At 36.8% G+C, this 18,718-nt stretch overlaps 1 protein-coding gene across 1 annotated transcript in view; it reads right to left on the bottom strand.

Moving 5' to 3' along the window:
* DNAH8 (dynein axonemal heavy chain 8) overlaps positions 1 to 18,718 on the bottom strand; it is a 305,262-nt gene that overhangs the window by 195,893 nt on the left and 90,651 nt on the right. Inside the window, exons 32-35 of the mRNA XM_028509424.2 lie at positions 16,181 to 16,281; positions 9,457 to 9,594; positions 9,057 to 9,297; positions 2,670 to 2,869 (exon numbers count right to left, since the gene is read on the bottom strand). Coding sequence (XP_028365225.2) covers positions 2,670 to 2,869; positions 9,057 to 9,297; positions 9,457 to 9,594; positions 16,181 to 16,281 — 680 coding nt within the window. The remainder of the gene's footprint in view (positions 1 to 2,669; positions 2,870 to 9,056; positions 9,298 to 9,456; positions 9,595 to 16,180; positions 16,282 to 18,718) is intronic.

The raw sequence follows: 18,718 nt of genomic DNA, 5'->3' as shown, positions 1-18,718 counted from the left end.
AGTGTGGTCTAACAAAGTAAATTATAGGAGAAACATTCTTTTGGAAATAAACATTTTTTTTTTCCTAAAAGGCAGTCACTAATACATTTCTTACAAGCTAATGAGATTGTTGCTTTTTTATAAATAAGAATCTTACAGTGATTTCCCTTATTGTTCCCATGTATTAGGTAATCAATAGGAAAATGGGCCAAGTTTTATGACACAGAGGTCTAGAAAAAAAATTGTGCTGGTTGCCTCTGGGAGTAAAGGGAAAACGAGGAACAAACTGGTTTTCCAAGACTTTTGTGAGCCAAATCCAAGAAGGGACCACCTATGAGAAAAACACGTATTTGTTATTATTATGTAGAACTACTACCACAAAGCCAGGGTCAAGCTTGAGGTCTGATGTCCACTTGCAGATGTGTTCTTCCTGCCCATCGACTGCTAATTCTACCAGGCACTATGCCTAAATCCTGCAATGCTAGAGATCCAAGACAGATACCCCAAGACAGCACAGTCCCTGTTTTATGACCATCACAGTTAGTGGTAGGGTTTCTATCACAACAAAGAAAGAAAAATGAAAGTGGATGCCATGAGGAAGTAATGGGAAGCTACTTGGTACGGACCAAATTACCTACAGCTAGATTAAAAAACTAACTTCAGCTTGGAGCAACGTCAAGGAGTTTTGATATGGTGTAGTGGCATGTCCTAGTGGAGTAGCACACACTGACTAGGGTCTTAAAACTTTCCTTGACCCAGGACAGGGTGACTTGAAGGTGCTCACATACAAAATGGAGTTCTCCTGGGTATAGTCTGATGTCTGAGTTCTCTGGAAGTCTTGTTATGCATAGATGTGTAAGAGAAGTTGTACAAAAACTGATCCTAGGAGGTAGGTGAGTTGTTCAGGCAATAAGAGGCGTTTTTCTCAACACTCATTATACATTGACCATCTGGCCACTGGTCTACAGCTAAAAGGCAGTCAACATGCCAAAAGCATCTTCAAGTCAAGAAATGCAAATCATTTCAAGGAACTGAAACTCCTAGATATTTGGGGCCAAAAGTAGTCTTACACATAGGAAAAAATAAGAGTTATCTTTGATGATATGTAAGTTCCCAAAATGAAAAAGAAAGATCTGAAATAAACAGCATACCCAGTTTCTGTCCTTTGGCCAGGTACCTGCATTGTACAGCTCTGCATAGAGGAACCTGCCAGGACTGATAGGAATACTCATGGAGCCCCACGAAATCAGGATCCACCGGGAAAGTGTCACACATTCTAGGCAATAGCTAGAGTCAAGTCTCACCCATGGAGATATATAATTTCCTTCTGAAGTCACATCCAGGTAGCCCTAGAGATCCAAAAGTCACTGCCTGCTAGAAGATCAGTCTGTGATTAGTTCTGGAAAAGGCTTTCTAGATCTACTGGTGCCACAAAATTCTCTAAGAGGAGAATATTCTAGAATGTAGTGACTTCTTAGATATACTTTTATTCTTTCTTAGCAGGGCCTCAACACTGATTTTACTAGTACTATCAATAGGTATACTAATCAGGTTACATACAAGTTAAGTATATAAGAAATAAAGAGAGCCTTCGAATCCGGAATTCCTTGACCACAGACACTGTTCAGGTTAATCTACAGTAATTCTTCAAGAGGTTATCAACCAGGAAATCAGAATGGCAAAATTTGCAGTGAACTCTGGGGAAATGGTAGCCTGTGAAGTCCAGGAACCATTGAATATCATATAGTCACCTTTGCTAGGATTATTCAGATTCCCTAAAAGCTAAAGATGCACCCTAGGATCTTAACCCCAGTAAATTCAATCCTGAACTCCCTGGACTAGGAGCTGTATGGATTAATACATTACCCAAATACAAGACTACCTCTGGGGCCAGAGGTCATGCAGGATGTCATTCATTAACCAGAGATCCCAATGTGCAGAAGGGGTACTAGAATCCTCATGCACCCTGTACACTGACCTCTGTTAATGATGGTGCTGTAAATTATTTCTTAGGTGTGTTAGCATAAAGAAGAGTTAAGAATTACTACATAGTCAGCCAGGGGATTAGAGGGGGCTAAAGCCCAGACCAAGGTCTGACAGTATACTCAATCTGAGTCCCACTGGAACTTTTTAAAGCAGCATGAAATCACATCACCTTGGAGACCATTCAGTAGTCCAATGATGGACAAGTTACCTCATTCAGGCCACAGAGAACCCAGCACAGATATAGCCATGTTTCACCACTTAAAAAAACGTAAATCGGTAAGTGCCTAGCCCCTAATGGTATATTCCTTTCATGTGTGGCCAGCATGCTTTCCTGGGTCATTGGGTGAATAGTTGAGCAGGTTTAGCCAAAGAGGGCAATGATGACAAATCAGAGAAATGAAGGAGAGAGAAAATAAAATAAAGAGGTCATCTCAGTGGGGAATCAAGATGTTCATGAGATAAGTGTTAATTTGAGGGAGAATAATTATGGGGACCATCAAAAAAATAGGAAGGGTATATGAGTACCATGAAAGAGAGAGGGAGGTCATGATTATTAGGGAGAAAAAGTAGTTCACAGCAGGACAGACAAGAGTTAACACTTTAGGTCAGAATCATGTTTTGCTGCAATTGCAAAACTGGGTTTTATCTAGTATTTCATAACCCTACAAACAAAATAAAACCTCTGCCCCAAATTATAAAATTACCTGTTGCTTAGTAAGGAACCTAAGACCATTAAACTATCCTCCATCAAGGTGATAATTTCTCCTGATTCACTTCCTTTCAGCAGGAGCTCTCCCTTTCCCTTAAACGCTGCAAAACTCAGGTTCTGGTTGGTCCAGTTATCAATAACCAGAGCCAGCTTGGCTTCAATATCCTTCTCCTTAATAGCAGATATGCAAATATCCTTCAGGAAGAAATCAAAGAATATGTCACAACAGGTTTCCATTACAAGTTAAGTGCACTGTAAAATCATGTAAATGTTGAGCTTAGACCCAGTAGTCATTTAGTCATTTTATGGGCAAGAAAACCAAGGCTCAAGATCATTGTGTTGCAAGTTCAAACTCAAACCTTCTGTGACTCTGACTACTAATTATTTTACCATATTACATACATGAAATAATGGAACTTAAATCATCATTTGATATTTCAATTGGACTTTTTGGGGCCAAAAGGAAGAGATAATCACATTTGCTCTATTTCAACAACTTGCTATGAGAAAATAATGAGAATATATGTAAAAGTCTTTTGAACTCTTTAAAGTAACATAAACATTGCTATATTTCTGCCTGTTTGGCCCTAATATAAATACTTCATCTGCTTAAAATTCAAATTTATTTTCATCTTACGGGTTTTCCTGTTTTTTTTTTCCTTAGAATCCTTGATATGAAAACCTCACAAGCAAAAGTAAAAGTAAGCAATTTCCCCCACCATGCCTCAATTTATTTTCTTAAAATTTTTTTTATTAATCAATTTTTAGAAAGAGAGTGAGAGAGATTTGTTGTTCTACTTATTTATGCATTGATTGGCTGAGTCCCATATGTGCCCTGACCATGGATGGAACCTGCAACCATGACACATTAGGATGATGCTACAAGCAACTGAGCTACCTGGACTAAGCACCTCAATTTATTCTCATACTTAGAGTCAAAGAATTACAGAGATGGAAAGGAATTGAAGGTTGCAAGCTATTTCCATAAGTAAATACAATACAAATTAGTGTGTGATAAATGTCATAAGAGTGGTATCAACTGCTATGAATTCTGAAGAGGGAGAAATAACTTCTGCCTGTAACGAGGAGGAAGCATCTGAGAGTAAGTGGGATTCCAAAAGGGGGTTACTGGGGAGGAAGAGGACATTCCATAGAGGGGTGAAAGACTTCCTTTAGAGGAAGTGGATCCAGTAACAGTAGAAATCAGGCTTGGCTAATAGCAGGTCATGTGGGACAGGGCAAAAGGATGTATTTGGTGAAGACAGCACTAAGGGTCTGTTCTGAGATATGAGTAGTTGATAACTGAATCCTAGAATTCCTAGGAATTGTAAAATAAAGTTTTCAAAGCACACGGCTATATTCCTAAAGTGTAGAAACATACTTATAAGAATTAGATGACCACGAAAGTGTTTTTTAACTCTTGGTTTCTTTCAACAGTATTTCCTTTTTTAAAAAATCCTTTCTTTTTTTTAAGTCCTCACCCAAGGATATGTTCATATATCCTTTTTTTTTCTTTTTTTTTTTTTGAGAGAAAGAGAGAAAGAGGGACAGACACACTGCTGTGAGAAACATCAATTGGTGGCCTCCCACACACATCCTGACTGAGGACTGAACCCACAATGTAGGTATGTTCCCTGATCAGGGATTTAACCCACAACCTTTTGGTGCATGGAACAACACTCCAACCAACTGAGACACTCAGCCAGGGCTCAACAGTATGTCAATGACATTTATAAACAGGACAAAAATTCTTTATAAAAAATTGGCATATAATATGTTTCTAAAAAGAGGAAGGGGAGGCAGAATACACAAAGCTGAGATAACTATACTTATATCAGACAAAATAGGCTGTAATAAGAGACAAAGAAAGTCATTATATAATGATAAAGGGGTTCAAACCAATTAGAAGATACATTTGTAAATATTTATGAACTCAAGAAAGGCACCCAGATATATAAAGCAAATATCAGCAGACCTAAAGGAAGAAATAGACAACAAAATGATAGTATGGGACTTTAATATCTCACTTTCATTAATGGATACACCATCAAGACAGAAAATTAATAAGGAAACACTGGCCCTAAACAACACATTAGATCAGATAGACCTAAGAAACATATACAGAACATTCCATCAAAAAAAACAACAGAATAAAAACCACAACAAGACACCACCTCACATCAGTTAGAATGGCTATTATGAGATAGTCAACAAATAACTTGTGTTGGCAAGGATGTGAAAGAAAGGAAACCCCTGCACACTATTGGTCGGACTGCATATTAGTGCAGCCACTACGGAAAACAGTACGGACATTCCTCAAAAAACTACATATGATCTATATATGCCCCAGCAATTCCACTTCTGGCTATTTATCTTTAAAAAACACTAACTTGAAAAGATATATTCACATCCACTGTAGCGTTATTTATAATGGCCATGCAATGGAAGCAACTTAAGTGTCCACTGATAGATGAAAGAATAAAGATGTGTGTGTGTGTATATATCGATATCTATATATCTATATCTATATATAACTGAATATAACACAGTAACAAAAAGAATGAAATCTTGCCATTTGTGACAACATGGATGGACTTCAAGGTTATTATGCCAAGTGAAATAAGACAGACAGAGAAAGACAAATACCATATGGTCTCACTAGTATGTGGAATCTAAACAAAAAAAAAAACAACAAAATAAATGATCAAGCAAAACAAAAACAGACTCATAGAAACAGAGACCAAAGGAATGATTGCCAAAGGAGTGGGGGGTCGGGAGGTGGGTTATAAAGGTGAAGGGGAGTATAGTCAATAATAATGTGATCAGTTTGCATGATGACAGATGATTACTAGAATTAGTAGGGTGATCACATATAAGGCATAAAAATGTCAAATCACTATTTTGTACACCTGAAACTAACGTAACTAATATAATACTGTACACCAACTATAAATACATAAATAAATAAATAAATAAATAAATGCAACAGAACACACATTCTTCTCAAGTGCATGTGAAACATTCTACAGGATAGATCACATGTTAGACTACAAAGCAAGTTCTAATAAATTTAAGACTATTGAAATCATGTCAAGCATTGTTTATGACTACAATGAAACTAGAAATTATGAACTAGAAATTAATTACAAGAAAAAATGGGAAAAATCACAAATATATGCAGATTAAACAACATGCTACTGAACAACCAATGGGTCAAAGAAGAAATCAAAAGAAAAAATCAAAATATACCTTAAGTCAAATGAAAATGGAAACAGAATATACCAAAAGATATAGGATGTAGCAAAAGTAGTTCTAAGAGGGAAGTTCATAACAATAATTGCTTACATTAAGAAACAAGACAGATCTCAAATTAACAACTTAATTCTAAACTTCAAGGAAATAGAAAAGGAAGAACAAACAAAGCCCAAACTTAGAAGAAAGGAAATAACAAAGATCAGAGTGGAAATAAATAAAATAGATACTAAAAAGACAATGGGAAAGATCAAGGAAACTAAGAGCTAGTATTTGAAAAGATAAACAAAATAGACAAACCTTTAGCTAGACATACCAAGAAAAAAAGAGAGACAATTCAAATACATAAAATCAGAAATGAACGAGGAGACATTATAACTGATACTACAGAAATATGAATTGTCACATAAGACTACTATGAACAATTGAACGCACATGAATTGGACAACCTAGAAGAAATTACTAAGTTCCTAAAAAATCACCAACGAAGACTTAATTATGAAGAAACAGGCCAATTACTATAAGGAGATTCAATCAGTTATCAAAAACCTCTCAACAAACAAGCCAAGGACCATTTCAAACTTTTCCAAAAAATAGAAGAGGAGGGAACACTTCCAAACCAGTTTTATGAGCTCAGCATTACTCTTATAGAAGACCACAGAAGAAAATTACAGGTCAAACTCCCCAGTGAACATAGATGCAAAATCCTCAACAAACTATTAGCAAACTGAATTCAACAGTACATTAAAAGGATCATATACCATAAACAAGTGGGATGTATTCCAAGGATGCAAGGATGTTTCCATATCCACTACTCAATCAATATGGTACATGTTAACACAATAAATGATAAAAGTCATATGATCATCTCAATAGATACAGAAAAAGCATTTGAAAAAAATCAACATCCACTCATGCTGAAACCTGTCAATAAAGTAGGTATAGAGGGAATGTACCTCAACATAATGAAGCCCATAAGTGAGAAACCCACAGCTAACACCATACACAACAGTAAAAGCTGAAAGCTTTCCTTCTAAGGGCAGGAAAAAGAAAAAGATAACACTTTTTTTCAACATGGTACTGGAAGTCCTGACCAGACACATTAAGCAAATAAGAAATAAAGACTTCCGTCCTGGCTGGCGTAGCTCAGTGGATTGAGCGTGGGCTGGGAACCAAAGTGTCCCAGGTTCGATTCCCAGCCAGGGTACATTCCTGGGTTGCAGGCCATAACCCCCCCCCCAGCAACCGCACATTGATGTCTCTGTCTCTCTGTCTCTCTCTCTGTCTCTCTCTGCCCCCTTCCCTCCCTAAAAATAAATAAATAAAATCTTTAAAAAAAAAAAAGAAAGAAAGACTTCCAGATTAGAAAGGAAGGAGTAAAATTGTCTCTGTTTGGAGGTGACGTGATTTTATAGGAAGATTCCACACACAAAAAAACTGCTAAAACTAATCAACAAATTCAATAAAGTTTCACAATACAAAATTAATATACAAAAACCAGTTCCTTTTCTACACACTAATAACAAACTAAAAAAAATTTAAGAAAACGCCATTTACAATTGTATCAAAACAATAAATTAACAGAGATAAAAGACCTCTAGAATGAAAATTATATGACACTAAAAAAGAAACTGAAATTCGACGTGAGTAAATAGAAAGACAGTTTATGGCTCATGGATTAGAAGAATTAATGTAGTTAAAATGTCCACATTACCTACAGATTCAAAGCAATCCCTATCAAAATTCCAATGCCATTTTTTTCACAGAAATATAGCAAACAATCCTAAAATGTATATGAAACCACAAAAGACGCTATATAACCAAAGCAGTCTTGAGAATGGAGAAAAAATTGGAGTTATCATGCATCCTGATTTCAGATTATATTACAAAGTTATAAAAATCAAAACAGTACGGTATAGACACAAAACAGACACAGAGATCAATAGAAAAGACTATAGAGTCCAGAAATAAAACTATATGTATATGGTCTATTAATTTATGACAAAGGAACCAGGAATATATACTGGGAAAGGACAGTCTCTTCAATAAATGGTGTTGGGAATACTTAACAGCCACATGCAAAAAATGAAACTGGGCCACCATTATACATTATACAAAAACCAAAAATTCAAAAATGGATTAAAGACTTGGACTTAAGACTTGAAACCATAAAATCCATAGAAGACAAATAGGTGGTAGAATCCTTGACATTGGTCTTAGCAGTGACATTTTTTTGGATCTGACTCCAAAAGCCAAAGCAACAAAAGGAAAAATAAACAAGCAGAACTACATCAAATTAAAAAGTTTCTGCACAGCAAAGAAAACCATCAACAAAATAAAAATCATCTTAATGAATGGGAGAAAATATTTGCAAATCATAAATTCAGTAAGGGTTTAATAGCCCAAATATACAAAGAACTCATGCCCTGGCCAGTGTGGCTCAGTTACTTGGAGTGTCATCCCATAAAACTAAAGGTTGCAGGTTCGATTCCCAGCCAGGGCACATGCCCAGGTTGCAGGTTACATTCCCAATGGGGGTGTGTATGAGAAGACAATTAATTGATGTTTCTCTCTCACATTGATGTTTCCCCTTCTCTTTCTCCCTTTCCTTCTCTCTAAAAAGTAATAAAAAATGTCCTCAGGTGAAGACAAAAAATAAGTAAGTAAAAATAAAGAACTCATAAAACTCAATAACAAAATAACAAACAGTTTGATTAAGAAAATGGGAAGAAAATCTGAATAAACACTCCAAAAAGACATACACATGGCCAACAGGTACGTGTAAAGGTGCTCAACACAGCCATTCATCAGGGAAATGCAAATCAAAATCACAGTGATCTATAACTTCATGCCTGTTAGAACAGCTATCATCACAAATACAAGAAATTACAAGTATTGTTAAAGATGTGGAGAAAAGGGAATCCTTGTGTACTGTTTGTAGGAATATAAATTGGTACAGCCACTATAGAAAACAGTATAAAGATTCTTCAAAAAAACTAAAAACAAAACTACCATTGATCCAGTAATTCCACATACCCTTGAATAAAATGTCTGTTTGTATAATTTTGTATAACTTCCATAAGTGAAAAATGAGATAATCTTTAATGAACAATCTTATAATGTTATGTACCTCAATGTCATCCTTATTTTTAAGAAGTGGTGCTTCCATGATATTTCTAAGACAAAAAGAATCAGATTCCACATCAAATGGGGTTCCAGTTAACTCAGAGATTCGATCCCAGTGTCTCTGTTTCATTGCTTTATTGGTCATCATTTCTAGTAGAGGACATGACTCACTGAAATCATCAATTCTTTTTTTCAGATCCAAAAATGCTTGCCAATCTTTAAGTCCTTTTGGAAGTTTACGACACCTTTCAGAAAAAAAAGAAAAAATTATTTCATCTATACATTTCTTTGAAGGTATTATGCATTTATAGCAATGTAACAGGATAAATTCATTTGTGAAATACTTATAGGACACTAAGAATATAAGTACTATAAAAACATAAGCTTAATTAATTGAAACTCACCTGTTTTGAAATTCCTGCAGTTCTGCATTAATTTTTTCAATGTCTACATCACCCCAAAGTATTTCATAATAACCACTAATGCTGCCCATAACAGTATCATACAGTCCATACAGCTTCTGAAGCAAGTTGAGTTCCTTTCTGGAAAACCAAATAATTGAGCCATTATATATTACGTATTTTATTTGATTCATTTTTATTTAATCTTTATTGTATTTTTTCCATTACCATTTAGTCCCCTTATACTGCCCTCCCCCCAGCATTCACCACCCTGTTTTCCATGTCCATGAGTCCTTTTTCTTTATTTTAAAAATTCCATTATTAGATAAGCAGAATTCATCCAATCAAATATTTCATGTTATGTGTATAAAACCTTGTAAATCCCAACATGCATAGAACTCTGTCATTTTCCAAAGATTCTATTAAAGCTCTGTAAATTAGGTCAAGTTCACCACTCTGAAATATTCCAAACCACACTGTGACCTGACACTGACAAATGGTTTGATTGTTATTAACATACCAATCATTGTAAACAATATGACCAAAAGTTGATAACTAAATCAAAACCAAGACTAAAGTTTTATTTGATTTTTTTCTTTCAAATGCACACTAGATTTTTATGAAAAGGTCTGCCTTTAAGTCTGACATTAAACATCACATTCCTACCAAAAGCTTCTCCTAATGTGCTCAAATGGAATTATATCCAAAGCAAGAATAAAAGGAGGGATTCCAGGTGCACCTAAGACACCAAAAATTGACCCCTCAACAGCATTTGTAGATTCTGCCAGTAATTTCTCAACCATTAGCATACAAAGAGGGTTCAAGCTAAAATTTACTTATGTTTTTAATGGAGTAAAACTCATTTTATTTTCCATTTCCCATATGAGTACACTAGACCCTTTTGTAAATCTAAGACACATTCTAGAATCCTAGTTACTTTGTCTTTCCATTTCTTGTTTCGTTTTGCTAATTCATCATCCTAGGAATTACTTCATTATTAATTACTGATTATTCCTAACTGTACCAAAATCATGAAATCTCCTTTAAGGATGATGCAATAGTGATTTTCTTCTTAATGGGCTTCCCAAAGAATTGCATCAATTTACAAGAAAGTACAAAAAAAAAGAACTCTGGAAATGCCATTTTGTAATCTTTTGGATTTTTGTTTATTTAGCTTTCACTTAATTAACAATAGTTAAGAACTCAGAATTTTTCATATTCTATCTAAAACATCAAAGAGAAGGAATTTGATAAAGGAAGTTGCTAAGTATTAAATGGAAAAGAGACAGAAAGCAGCACTCTAGACTCTAAATTTTGATAGTGAAACAGACTGTGTAAGTGAAATCCAGACTGAGTCTTTAGATGATGACAATTTAGGTCAATTTAATTTATTTTTTGATCATTTTTATTTTCAATAACAGTTGACATACATTATTATATTAGTTTCAGGTGATTAGACATTACATAATTTAGTAAGTGATCATCCTGATATATCTCACACCCATCTGACACCATACATAGTTATTAGACTATTATTGACTATGTTCCCCATGCTGTACTTTACATCCCTATGACTATTCTGTAACAACTGATTTGTATTTATTAATCCTTTTATCCTTTTTGACCATCTCCCCAACCTCCCCCATATCTGGAAACTGTCAAAATGTTCTCTGTATCTATGATTCTGTTTCTCTTCTGCTTGTTTATTTTGTTTTTTAGATTCAGTTGCTGATAGATATGTATTTATTGCCATTTTATTGTTTATATTTTTAATCTTCTACTTCAAGAATATCCTTTAATATTTCATATAATACTGATTTGGTGGTAATGAACTCTTTTGGCTTTTTCTTGTCTGGAAAGTTCTTCATTTGTCCTTCAATTGTAATAGCTTTGCTGGGTAGATTAATCTTGGTTGTAGGTCCTTGTTTTTCCTCACTTTGAATATTTCTTGCCAATCCCTTCTGGCCTGCGAAGTTTCTTTTGAGAAATCAGCTGATAGTCTTATGGGAGCTCCCTTATAGTAACTAAGTGCATTTCTCTTGCTGCTTTTAAGATTCTCTTTTTGTCTTTAACCTTTGACATTTTAATTATGATGTGTCTTGTCACAGACTTCTTTGGGGTCATCTTGTTTGGGACTCTCTGTGCTTCCTGGCCTTCTATGTCTATTTCCTTCACCAAGTTAGGGAAGTTTTCTCTCATGATTTCTTCAAACGGGTCTTCAATTTCTTGCCATTTCTATCTTCTTCCAGCACTCCTATGATGCAAATGTTGGAATGCTTGCAGTCGTCCCAGAGGCTTCTTATATTATCCTCACTTTTTAGATTCTTTTTTCTTTTTGCTGTTCTGGTTAGGTGTTTATGGCTCTCTTATATTCCAAATCACTGATATGAGGGTTGGCTTCATCCAGTCTGCTGGGAATTTCCTGTAAATTAACCTTCTGAATGAGTGTATCCTTTACTTCTGACTGGTTTGTTTTTATGCTGTTTAGGTTCTCAGTACATTCACTGAGCATCCTTATAACCAGTGTTTTGAACTCTGCATCTAGTAGACTGGTTTTCTTCCTTTTTAGTTCTTTTTCTAAGTTTTGTTCTATTCTTTCATGTCGGCCATGTTTCCTTGTCTCCTCATTTTGAAGCGCCCCTGTGTTTTGTTTCTATGTACTAGGTAGAGGTGGTATGTCTCCCAGGCTTGGCAGAGTGGCCTTATGTAATAGGTGCTCTGTAGGGCCCAGTGACACAGCCTACCTCCTCAATCACCCAAAGTGGGTACTCAAGTAAACCTCCATTATGGGCTGTGTATACTCTCTTCTTGTAATAGAGCCTTGACTGCTGTTGGCACAACACTGGGAGGGATTTACCCCCAGGCCAGTCAGCTGCAAGGACTGACTGTGACCTCTGACCACCAACCTCCAGGCACTGTGAAGGATCAGATGTGCAGGAGCCCACCCCACAGACCAGAACTTACTTCAGCAGGGCTCTGGTGTCTGCTGAGTTCGTTCCCTGAGTGTGTTGTTTTTGAAGGTGGTTGGGTGTGGTGCTTCAATTTGCTGTGAAGCTGTACACTGGGTATGCTGTCTCTGGGGCCTCCTGGGAGGTGCAGGCCAAGGTCAGCCACCATCTGTGTTCTGCTCCAAGCCACTCTGCATGAGCTACAAAGTGATCTGCAGATGGCTGCTACTTGTGCTGGGCTTAGAGGTGCCCAGGAGAAGCCAGACTGTGAATTAAGCCTGGCTGTTGCTTGTGCGAGGCCTGGGGCCACTTAGCAAGAGATACAGAGCTCATTGAGGCCAGATGCTACTTGTTTGAAAGAATGTAGGAAGATCTGAACTATGAGCCAAGATAACCCATTCTGATAGAAAAGCCACTGGGAACAGCTTGGGTGGGCCAAAAAGTTGGGTTGGACAGAGACTCAGGGAATCACCAGTGGGTGCCAAATAGTGTGAGCCAGGTTAATGGAGTCTCAGATACGGCTTCTGCCTGCATGCTCATTGGGAGGGCTCACTAAGGGAGCACCGGATTGTGCTGGCACTTCTGTTTGGGAGAACGCTACATCCCCAGCTCTAACCCTGCTGTTGGACAATTAAGTTCCTCGCTATGCCTTTCAATCTGCTGCCCCCATGCTGGAACACAGAGGAAGTAAGTCCATGCAGAGCCCTTTAAGAGAAACTGCCTGGGACTCCAGAAGCTTTTGTCTTCCTCAGCCTCAATCCCTGCTGGTTTTTATAACCAGAAGTAATGGGGAATTCTCTCCCTGGTAGTGGAACCCTGGGCTTGGGGGTCTGGCGTGGGACTAGGACTCCTTGTTCCTCAGAGGGGACCTCTGCAGCTGAGATATTTTCTCCCAATTCTTATCTACCATCCATGAGTGTGTGACCAGCCAATTCCACATCTCCATGCCTCCTACTAGTCTCACTGTGGTTTCTTTATTAATTCTGTAGTTGTAGGACTTCCATTCAGCTCGATTCCATTCAGTTCTGAATGGTGGTTGTTCCTTGATTCAGTTATAATTTTGATTTGGTTGTGGGAAAAGGAGGATACTGTGTTTTACCAATGCTTCTATCTTGACCCTGAATTTTATTAAACTCAATGACTTATGAGTAAACAATATATTTCAGTAAAGGCAACAGCTTCATCATGCAATATTTTTCAACAAGAACTTATGCCATATCATTCATCCAAAAAGATGTAACAATGTTCTTTTATTATTTATGATGTTTATGTAAGTTTTATTTGATACATTCCTTAAGTAGACAAGTGTTGAAGGCAGGCATGTATTCAAAGAAAATAAAAGATAATGAAAAAATTCACTGAATCAATCATTCAAACCTTGAAGTGATGATTTTTGAATTTACATTGCAAACAAGATGATCTCCTCTTCAACAAAATTATCAGGGTCTGAGTTTTCAACAATCTTGAGTTTTAACAGTGCAAGAAATATCAGAAGTGTAACAGTGTAAGAAAAATCAGAAATGACAATAAACCAGAAGTTTTGGAGATAGACATGAACTCTAGAATCAGTGTTTACAGGATGGCTGTGCTCCAGGTTCAGGCATGACAGTTGGTGAGCAGCTGGTTGCATTCAAAAGTCAGTCTCCATTTCATGTCTATATATTTTAAAACCAGGACATTATGGAGTAAATTTGGGTTTTTACTGTTTAAGTTCTCATTAAATTTTCTAGCATAATTGCTTTTTAGCCCTTTATTCTTACTTCTGTCATTATTCATAAATTACTTGATATAAAAAATAAAAAGGGGTCCATTGGTCCAAATGATATATAAGAATGATTATTTTCCCTGGAACACTAAGGGTTCAAATAAAACACTGAGTCTCAGACGGAGTGTACAAAAAAAGTTAACTAGAGTTTCCAAAATATAGGTTTCCTAGTCCCCAATCCCAGAAATTCTGATTTAGTATGTTAAGGCCAAGGACCAGACATCCACAATTCTAACTCAACTGATCACTGAGTTAAACTTGGTGAATGACTACTTTAGAAAAAGAATACAAACCATCTACCCTAAATGGCTAAAGCATTAATTTATGTTCAGACAAGGAACATAAAGGAAAGAATAAACAAATGGGACTTCATCAAAATAAAAAGCTTCTGCATGGCTAAAGAAAACAGCATTAAAATGAAAAGACAGCCAACTGTATGGGAAAGCACATTTGCCAATGACACCTCACACAAAGGTGTAATCTCCAAAGTATATAAAGAACTTACATGAATCCACTCCACGAAGATAAACATCCCAATTAAAAAATGGGCAAAGGATCCAAACAGACACTTCTCCAAGGAGGACATACAGAGGGCCCAGAGACATATGAAAAGATGCTCAACATCATTAGCCATCAGAGAAATGCAAATTAAAACCACAATGTGATAACACTTCACACCAGTCAGAATGGCCATCATAAACAAATGAACAAACAACAAGTGCTGGTGAAGCTGTGGAGAAAAGGGAACCTTTGTATACTGTTAGTGATGTAACCACTGTATAAACCAGTATGGAATTTCCTCAGAAAACTAAAAATGGATCTGCCTTTTGACCCAGCAATACCACTGTTGGGATTATACCCTAAGGATCCTGAAACACTAATTGAAAAGAACCTATGCACCTCAATGTTCAAAGCAGCACAATTTACAATAGCCAAGTGCTGGAAGCAACCTAAATGCCCATCAGTAAATGAGTGGATCAAAAACTGTGGCACATTCACACAATGGAATACTACACAGGAGAAAGAAAGAAGGAGCTCCTACCCTTTGTAACAGCATGAATGAAACTGGAAAGCATTATGCTAAGTGAAATAAGCCAGGCAGTGAAAGAGAAATAACAAATGATCTCACCTATAAGTGGAACCTAATCAACAAAACAAATAAGCAAGCAAAATACAACCAGAGACACTGGAATAAAGAACAAATTCACAGTAACCAGAGAGGAGGGGGGAGAGGGATAATAGGGGAAGGGCCATCAGGGAACATGTCTAAAGGACACATGGACAAAGCCAAGGGGGGAATGTTCAAGAGTGTGGCAGGGGTCATGGTTGGGTAAAATGGAGACAACTGTACTTCAACAACAATAAAAAAAATTTTCTTCACATAATTTCAGGTCTATTCTGTCATGATATTTTCATGCTGTGACTTTGCAAGATGTTTAGGAAAGTTCTTTCCTGAAGCCAAGACCCTAATAAGCTAATACCACTGTTTTAACTCTGCCTTTAAGGAAAATTATATTTTAAATTCTATCAAAATATAATTTTTTAAATCTTAAATCCATTGTTTAAAATCAATTAAATTCCTTGGGCTTCAACCTTCATGAATTCTATGTCTACCCAATTAAAAAGAACACTTAGCATAAATGCAGTAAGAAGAGATTGTGAGCTAAGGATGGCTTTCCTTTAAATAACCAAAAGTTATCCAAAATTGCAGTGCTTCTGAACAATCATTGACACTATTCAAAAACAGCAAAAAGAAAAAAAATAAAGCACAGATGAAACTTGGCCATCAATACTCAGAATTTTTGCAATCCATTTTCTCCTATTCTAGAACATTGCTTTTGTATATGGAGACTATATAGACAATTGGTCAGGAATAGCCAAGAATAAAGGGAGGATTTAGGAGTGATCCAGGGGAGCCCGTCTCCTCAATAATAATGGTTTTAATGATGACATGATTCTTCTAATGGACAGTATTTAATTATCTGCATATAACACTTATAAAATTTTTACTTACCTCACTTTGTGTAAAACCTCATAGTCAGTCACAGGTAACCCAAAAAGTTGCTCACCAGATGAATACGTAACAAACTTTCTCCACAGATCATCGAAATTGGCCTACAGAAGCGTTTTTAAATTGTAGTAAAATATAATTAATTCAGACCCCTTTAAAGTAGAATATATTAAAATTATATTACATTGAGGTTTATTTAATACTGTCTATGAAACAAGGATTTGTGAAGCAAATTTATGAGATACTAAGCTATCAAAAGAAAAGTTAACCACTTAGGGAAATTAACTTTCAAACTTTCTGAAAGTATTCATTTTATATAAAATTATTTCTTTAATAATTTAAGTGGTCCCAGAAGACCTATATTTCAAGTTCCCATAAATATGTCTATAATTCAGTGTTTAAAGCTGCATTTAAAAAATCTATAATTCAGGCTCTATCACTAATTTAGACTGGTCATCTCTCCTGCAGAGTCCAAATGAGTGAAGCATTAGTATAATCCACTCAACCCTGTTTTCTCTGTAAGCTATAATGAGTTGCCAGAATGAAAGATTCCATTTTAACAAAATGAAAGAACAGAACAAAACTCCAGGAAAAAAACTGAACAAAATGGAGATAAGCAATCTATCAGATGCAGAGTTCAAAACACTGGTTATAAGGATGCTCAAGGAACTTAGTGGGGACCTCAACAGCATAAAAAAAATCCAGTCAGAAATGAAGGATATATACTAATCAAAATAAAGAACTGTTTACAGGGAATCAACACTAGATTGGATGAAGCCAAAAATCAAATCAATGATTTGGAACATAAGGAACCATTTGAGAGAATTCTAATAATTTAAATAGCAAAGTTAATGCACATTTTTGGAATTGGAATTGGAATCTTCTGTGGTTAGAATGCTAAGTATTAACAGTGTTTAAAGCACAAAAACTAACAGAACTAATCCACCTGTGACAAGACATGTATGCTCTACTTAAATGGTGTAACACATTACTAAGGATGCTGAATTTCCAGCACTGGAAAAAACATGGCATCAAACCTCACAGTGCTTGGATAGTGATATAGGTCTGCCAGACACATTAGCATATTTTACAGGTGCCAAAACAGGAAAGCATGAAGACACTAGTGGAACTCCAATAAACTCTTAGTTCCCAGAGAGCAAGAGCCATGTTTTGCACTTTTTATATTCTTTGGTGGTTAGTATAGTGGGACTATGCAAACATTAGAAGAGATAAAAACTTCAAAGTTAGCATGCATTGAAACAATGACATCTAAAAGCTTGTTAATGCAGTGAAGACTATTGATAGATGCCAATCACATGCCCTTTTTTTCCATTCAGGTCCCAAATAATATAGAAAGATCCACAGTACCAGATGAACAGGGAACAAGGTATCAGCTTTGTCAACAAGCCAGCCAAGTGCACAGTGATCCCAACAGAGTAAATAAATTTGCATCAGAGACCACCACTGAGACCTGAGGCCCACTGTGAGGGGTCCTGCTTCTTCCCCAGATGTAGATCTTGGCAACTGCTTCTTTGGGAGGGCAGAGGAGACCACCTGTTTTGAGGAAAGTTGGGTCTGCAAATCTAACCCCAAGTCAGACATCCAGCAAGATGCATGACCAGAAGCCTGCTTAGCTCACACCCCCAAGCATAAAAAGCAGAACAGAAGATACAAGAAGGCTAGAGATGGGCCTTGCATTGTCTTTTCAATAAAGTGACCACAGCCCTGGTACAAGGGCAACACCTTAAATCCCTAGTTGCTGACCAATAAATTGGTAACTCTTGAGGGAAAGACAAGGAAGTGGGTCTACCTTCAAAATATACTCAGGCTCCAATCAATTCTATTAACACCAATACCACCACTCTGGTCCAAGTTACTATCACCTTTCACCTGGATTATTGCAAGAGCCTCCCAGTTAGTCTCCCTGCTTCTACCCTTGACTGCCAATAATCTATTCTCAACACACTAGTGCTCCCCTGAAAACAGGAATAAGATCATGTCATTCCTCACTCAGAAGCAAGCCCAATGTCCTTCCTGAGTCTGCCATGTCTCTACAGTCTGTCCCCTCAGTACCTCTCTGCCCATATTGCTATTGCACTCTCCTTGCTCATTCTGCTCCTTGTTGCTTCTCATGTATACTCTTACTCAGAGCCTTTGCACTTGCTCTTGCCTCTGCCTGGAAATCTGCTCCTACAGATATCTGCCTGGGCTCATTCCCTCATTTCTCTAGATCCCTGTTCAGTTACTGCCTTCTCAAGGAAACCTTCTCTGGAGACCCTATTTTAAATTTCACCTCCACATACGCACAGCCCAGCATTCTACGGCCCTTCTTTGCTTGCCCATCCCCCTTGGCACTTATCACCATCCAACATTACTATCACTTTTCAGTATTTATTTTGCTTTTATTGCTGAGGGGTGTTACTTGGCCCAACAGGTAGGCACCATGTGAGCAGGCTGGTTTTAGTCCTGGCTCCTCCAGAGACTCAGGCCTTTCCCTGGGACTTTGGATCCAAACCTGAGGACTTCAGTTAGCAAAGGAGA

Source organism: Phyllostomus discolor, chromosome 4, assembly GCF_004126475.2.
Source record: "Phyllostomus discolor isolate MPI-MPIP mPhyDis1 chromosome 4, mPhyDis1.pri.v3, whole genome shotgun sequence".
Taxonomy (NCBI): domain Eukaryota; kingdom Metazoa; phylum Chordata; class Mammalia; order Chiroptera; family Phyllostomidae; genus Phyllostomus; species Phyllostomus discolor.
Note: the sequence above shows the minus strand (reverse complement) of the source record. Positions and strands in the feature narration are given on the sequence as shown.